General features: G+C 33.4%; 1 protein-coding gene across 1 annotated transcript in view; it reads left to right on the top strand.

The window, feature by feature from the left end:
* LOC106467515 (E3 ubiquitin-protein ligase UBR3-like) overlaps window positions 1–7,204 on the top strand; it is a gene marked incomplete at its 3' end in the record, with an annotated part of 72,699 nt that overhangs the window by 27,109 nt on the left and 38,386 nt on the right. Inside the window, exons 10-13 of the mRNA XM_022395713.1 lie at window positions 2,489–2,581; window positions 3,852–4,007; window positions 4,311–4,492; window positions 6,163–6,299. Coding sequence (XP_022251421.1) covers window positions 2,489–2,581; window positions 3,852–4,007; window positions 4,311–4,492; window positions 6,163–6,299 — 568 coding nt within the window. The remainder of the gene's footprint in view (window positions 1–2,488; window positions 2,582–3,851; window positions 4,008–4,310; window positions 4,493–6,162; window positions 6,300–7,204) is intronic.

Raw genomic sequence — 7,204 nt, 5'->3', positions numbered from 1 at the left:
CATTTTTTATTATCATGTTTGTTAACAAAAATACAAACAAACTGAAGAAAAGAACATTCGATATCAAACGAATATGCATCATCATACATCATGTTTTTTTTTTGTCGAAATCCATGGTTTTTAGTCTCAAAACTACGTGCTGTGATCTTTCTTTTATGTATTGTGTCTGGAGCATCTCGTTTCAATGACCACCAGTAATCAGCCATCATGCTGATGTTCCACCTTCCCTGATGATATCTTGATGAAACCTTTCCAGATGTTTCAGGTTGAAAACAATCCCTATCATCATTTCTATTCATATCAGAATCAGATGACACTGTATCAAGAGTCTCCAGTAGAGTATGTACAGATATATCAGGTGCACGAGCAACAGGTCTTATAGCAGATTTGTTATTTATAAAATAGGTCAAGTTGACTACCTACCTTCCCTGTCGTCTGTCATTTCCAAATTAGGAACAGCTAGAGCAGATAGCCCTCAACAAAAGCAGACAAACATTTCATGACTGACAATAGATCATCTTATGTGTTTGTACGCAGCACCTTCTTCACTTTTTTAAAGTATTTTTATATTAAATAAAATGCAACGTTTTTTGATTGTGATGAAGTACATACTGTTAATATTGCATTCTTAGATGGTGTAAGAAGATTTAGATTATTGGTAAAAATATTTTTAGTGGTTTGGTTTGAAACCATAAAAGAATGATTGTACTTTTTATTTTCAGGTTTCACGTGTTTGACTGGTTTTCATTCCATTCTTTTTGTAAGTTAACTTATCTTGATGCTGACAAGATCATGCCGATGTTGGAAGGAGCTTTGAACTTCTTGGCAACGTTGATGACATTTCATGCAAAGCTTGGTAACTCCATTTTAATAGTAACTTTAAATTATTAGCTCTAAAAAAATTAATTACATTTATATTTATTTGAATCCATCATATTTGTAGCTTATTTGAACAAATAATAGTTTAATTATTAGCAGAATATATAAATCAACCTTGCAATATTTGCAAAACTTTTTTATGATATAGCCTTTATGATCATACAGGCCTCCGATGGTTTTATTGTCTTGAAGTTTTTACATGTTCTACAGAAATTCCTGTACGCAGAATTCAAAAATGATATCCATTATTCTCCATCACGTACAGACTTTTCACAAAACGTCATATGCACTGTTACATAAGTGAATCATTTTCATTGAAATTGGGTCACATTTTGTTATGCTTAAAATGTTGACAACCACTGGCTATAGATTTCTGTGGACCAATCACGAAGTGAGAATCTTATCACACCACTAGTATATAAACAGTTAACGGGCCACGTGATGTGTCATTTCTGGATAGTATTTGTTTGTGTGTGCATTTTGACATTATGTTTTTCTTTTCAATATTATTTAATTGTTGCTATGGCAACAAGAGGTTGTGTAAATGACTCAAACATATTCTGTTATATTTGTGGTAAATTTGTTGTAAAGAAACAAAGGCAAAATGTTACAGAATTCATCAAACAAGCATATTACGTTTATTTTGAAATAAAACTTTGGGACTAAGGCAAATCATGGAGTCCACACAAAGTTTGCACTGTTTGTGTCAAATAGTTAAGACAATGGACTAAAGGTAACAAAAAGATTTTGCTTTTTGGAATTCCAATGGTCTGGTGTGAGCCTAGAAACCATAGAGATGTCTGTTATTTTTGCTCGTGTAACGTGGAAGGCTACAACACTTGAAATAAAAAGTAAATTTCTTATCTGAACCTTCAATAAATAGGTGGACTGACAGTTATATAATAATGCCCCTGCAGCTGTTTCAGCCATGGAGGCATTATAATGTGATGGTCAATTCCACTATTCATTGGTAAAAGAGTAGCCCAAGAGTTGGTGGGGGATGGTGATGACTAGCTGCCTTCCCTCTAGTCTTTCATTGCTAAGTTATGGACAGCTAGTGCAGATAGTCCTTGTGTAGCTTTGTGCAAAATTCAAAACAAACCAAACCTTTCAACATTTATAGAAAAGCATACAGAAACTTCTCCTCATAGATAATGTATTATACCCTTGTGAAAATTGTGAACAATCCCTAAAAAGAAATATTTATTTTAAATCCTCTTCTTTAACTTTTATTAATAACAGTATCAAAATACTATGACTCCTTGACCCCTAGTGGTGTCAGACAAAAGTTTTTTGTTTTTTTTTTCTATTGTCAGTCCTTTATGAAGAAAAATGTATTTTACTTCATAGTTTGCTCTTCCACAACACCATTTTCACAGCTGTTCTATAGTATTTCATGTTCCTGTTGAAGTATTTTTATTTAACACTAACCCCCAAGCATAGTTCTGATGCATCTCTGAGTACTATTGATGCTTAGGTTTGCTAGAAACTACTAATTTTGTAAGAGAGTTAACTCGGAATATTTAATAAAATCAAACCATATTTCTAAAGTTAACTTTGAATTTCTGAATTCCTTCTGATATATATTTGTTTGTTTTTTACCCATTAGGAATCTCTAGACATCAGCAAGCAAGTTCTCTCATGCTGTCTTTCTGCCCTCGAGGACTGGTTTGATGCAATAAGCTTTTCTTTATCTGATCAGGTGAGAATGATTAAACTAGAAGATACAGAGGTTTTTATTACCCAGAATGAATGCTATTTCTGAAATAAACTTCTAGGGTTAAATTAGGGATGTAATTGTATTTGTCTTTATTCTTGGCAGTTGGTTATCTATATCAAATGCATTTTTCTAAATAAATAAGGATAAAAATGGAAATGTTTATCTAATCCTTGTACCTTAATTGAAAACCTGAAGTTTGTTCGTTATATCATATTTACACACAACTTGGGTAACTTGGTTTCGTATTTAATGTTATATATATTAAATAAAAAAACATTAAAAGAGACAAATAAATAAAATATTCTTGCTTTAACATCTGATTTTGTGAATCAGAATAACTATTTTAGTAATTTGAAAGTGATTGAACTGATAGTTGAATTTCTAAAGAGCTATAGAGTAAGGCTGTATCTTCCCTTGTTTGTATGTTTCTTTTAGCACCCATTATTAAAAAACAAATTTGTACTAATTTGGCTGTTTAGTTCACATAAAACCACTTGTTATAGTTCCTTTGTTGTTGGCCCAGCATGGTCAGGTGGTTAGGGCACTCGACTCACAATCTGAGGGTTCGCATCCCCATCACACCAAACATGATCGCCCTTTCAGCCGTGCTGGCGTTATAAAGTGATGGTCAATCCCACTATTCGTTGGTAAAAGAGTAGCCTAAGAGTTGGCAGTGGGTGGTGCTGCCTTCCCTCTTGTCTTACACTGCTAATTTAGGGACGGCTAGTGCAGATAGCCCTTGTGTAGCTTTGTGTGAAATTCAAAACAAACAAACCCTTGTTGATGTGCTTTTGAGTCAGTAAATATTCATGGTTTTTTACTCTTGTTACCTTGAAGATGCTTGATAACATCTGGAGCAGGATGTTGGTCATTTGATCCATTAGGAATAAAATGTTGAGTGTAAACTACTTAAGATAGAAATTGCAGCTAATTGTAGAGAGAAGTTTTCTCCAATGTATCCTCTTGATGTGTATTCTTTTTGTGAAGAAGGTTTTGGAAATTAGTTATATTTATATATAAAAACATCATTCAGCTTAGAATTTTGGGAAGATGCTGTGATTGAAGATTTAGGTTTACAGTCGTGTGAGCAATGATGACTGAGATTCTTTGTGTTTTTTGTTGATACTTAAAGTTATTTTTGTAGTTTTAATTTATATCAGTTGGGGAGTTTCATCCACTGGAAGGTTAAAGTACATTACTATCTTTAGATAAGTTCTAAAATCTTGTGTGATTTTTTTTTTTCTCTCTCTAGGCTATTCCAGACCAAGTATCCTTTCATTTGCCTCTCCATCGGTATTATTCTTCATTTTTATGTCAGGCTGTTAGCCACCAGGGGGCAACACTGACAGAACTTCTTCCCCGAAAGGAACTTTTACAGCAGCTAATGATCCATCCTCTTCAGGCAATAGTATGTTCTACATCAAAATCTATACTTAAAATAGTAGGAGTTTTAAAAGATTCACTTGGATTATGGGTAATTTCTAATACAAAACATTAATCTTAGTTTTATTTCTGTGAGTATTTATATTAATTTCTGCATTTTTAAAATGTGTTAAGACACATTCCTCCTAAAGTTTGTTTATATTCTAAGAAAATGTTCGCTGTGCTTGAGATATTTAAAGAAATGAGGCTACAAGTGTACTTATTTTGAAAATCAGTAAACATCTGTATGTGTATATCACTACTATATAACTTAACTTCTCTTACTCAGGTTGCATTCCATGAGATTTTATGCGGAATTTGGGTCCGTAACGGGTTGCAGATTAAAGGGCAGGCTATGACGTATATCCAGTGTCATTTCTGTAACTCCATGGTTGATGCTGATCTGTTTCTTCTGCAAGTTTGTGCCACTCATTTAGACCCTGACTGGTTCCTACAAACTGTATTACAGAGGTAATGTTATTTGAATAGGTAAAATTGAAGTATAAACATATTAGTTTTATCATTCATAGAACGTTTTACTTAAAACATGCACAATAGATATTTTTGATCTGATTAAATTAGTTTGTTTTTGTTGTTTTATAATTTTAGAAAAATATGGGCAAATTTGATATAATTACTAAATTGATAAATGACTGTTGACCCAAAAACAATATATTGTTTTCTCTTTATGGTCAGAGTGATTAAAGGGTACACAGAAATCATGGTTGAGAAAAACACGAAGGATATCCTCTTGAGTACTTCCATTGTGGGCAGAGCAAAGATAGCCCATTGTGTAGCTTTGTGCTTAAGTTCAAACAAACAATCCTGTTCAATAAAAGATCAGCGTTCCTTCTTCAAGAGTGAGCAGGAAGTGTAAAGTTTGAAAGTTAGTTAAGTAGTTATTTAGTTAAGTAGTTATCAGTAACCCACCTTTACAACACAGAAGCTGTTGTAGATGTTCATTGATTTTCATGCAAGGGAACATTGTATGAAAGGGGGCTCAGGGGGAGTGTCTTTTAACTTATTCAATGAGGCTAATACATATATGGCCTCTAAATGTTATTTCATGTTCACTGCATCAACTCATCAGAATCAATGCTATCTAGTAAATCCATAAAATAATCGGAATCTTCCCCAGCTTTGGTGGCGCTTGCTGCCACAGTAGCATTTGGTGGCGCTTACTGCCACATTAGCGAGATATTGTTGTACAAGCTTCTTTGACATCTTGAACATCACATTACGTAAGGGAATTTTAAAAGCAGGAATCCAGACACAACCAGCCGCAGTTGTTGTACAAGCTTCTTTGACATCTTGAACATCACATTACGTAAGGGAATTTTAAAAGCAGGAATCCAGACACAACCAGCCCGAGTGAACAAAAAATGGAGTGAAAGAGTGTTGTAGGTGTAACATTGAATTTCATGCAAGGGGGAAAGGGAGGGTTGGAGAAAAGGTTCTGAAAACTAACAATAAATGAAAGTTCAAATGTTTGAGGATTACAAAATATGTAAAAAAAAATTCTATTAAACGATTTAAATACATTACTAGTTAAAATTAATTAGAAGCTTAAAGAAAGAATTTTATATACTTGGTGTGTGTGTATATAGATATACACACATGTATATATAAATACAAACTCAACAAAATTTTAACTTATTGGAAAAAATTAAAGGTCAGAGATCACTGATTCTAGACACACATTTCTTTCATCTGTGGATGGTTTAAGTTTAGCCAATACTTAAGAGAATAGTGTAACTTGTAGAACTAGCATGTTGAAACATTGAAATATCGGACAATGGGTAACATCTGTATACTTAGTAGTTCTTTATAAAAGAAAACTGACATACGTTTATATCAACTATTTCCATAGTTAACTTTCCTTCATGGTCTAGTGCTTGACTTGCAGAACTGAAACCCAATAATGAACATACTTGCTATTGAGCAAGCATGTTCGGTGGGACTGGGATTCAACATTACGACCCTCAGATTGCAAGTCAAGCACCTTAACCACCTGACCATGCTGAGCCTTACCACATGGCTTACTAGGCCTAACCACCTAGCCATGTTGAAAGGACATCATTTCCTATTGATATATAATTTGTAGAAGTAGTGACAAGCAGAAACTTCGTCAATGTTTGTAGACTTAAACACTTGTTTTCAGTTTCCAAAAAGTTGCTTGGGGAGAGGTTCACAAAAGAAGTCTATGCTTTGTATGCTCCTGAAAATGTCCAAGTTTGTGGACAAACCCTCAGTGGATCTCTTACTTTTGTTTCTCAGTGTATTGGTGTTTTCTATACGAAACAGTTGCAGTGCTTAAAATTTTATGAGATCGTCAAAACTGCATAAAAGTGTGTTAAAAACTGGATTGAAATATTTCTTTACACATTCAAACAATGTCTAAGTAGCTTGGACCCCATGCCCTAATAAACAGCATTCGTACAACTGGAATATTACAGCTCATTTATGTAGATTTCAAAATATATATATACATGAAAGTTGAGATAGTAAAGGCACATTGTAAGATTAAACTGGATACTTAAAAACTTTTAGAATCATGTTGTTTCAGTAGAACTTCAGGCAGAGTGGACTAGTAGGTCTGAGAACTGTAAAAGAATGCAACTGCCTGTTGAAAGAAGGCCTCAGTATAGAAGTTGAAAGTCATTTTCTTTTTATTTCAATAGGCAGTCGTAGTCTATCAAAGTTCTCAAACCTTTCAGAATTAACATTTTTTTTTTATCAAGGTGTTCATTTTAATAATATACTTTCCTCAATGGGTACAAAATGTCTTCCAAGTAATTTTTATTACCTATGACAGTTAACAGAAGTTACCACCAAAGTCCCGATATTTTTTGTAGTGTAAATAGTTTAGTAGGCATTAACTGATACATTCTCTGAATTACTGCCATGGTGGACACAGCACAAATAGCCCATTTTGTAACTTTGTGGATAAAAAAAACAAAAACATGCTTCAGTTACATCTACTTAACAGACTTATTTTGACAGTTATTTTACTGAGTTTATCATAATTACCTTAGTAAAATGAAAATTGAGACATTATTTTGACACCGTATTGTTTTTTTTGTCCTCAGTACTACCAACACCATTCATTCAGTTACAAATGAAACATCAATCTACTAGTATTTATATCTACCAGTAATATAAGCACGGTACATTTTAACAGAG

Source organism: Limulus polyphemus, unplaced genomic scaffold (genome assembly GCF_000517525.1).
Source record: "Limulus polyphemus unplaced genomic scaffold, Limulus_polyphemus-2.1.2 Scaffold2642, whole genome shotgun sequence".
Classification (NCBI taxonomy): domain Eukaryota; kingdom Metazoa; phylum Arthropoda; class Merostomata; order Xiphosura; family Limulidae; genus Limulus; species Limulus polyphemus.
This window is presented reverse-complemented; position numbering and strand designations above follow the sequence as displayed.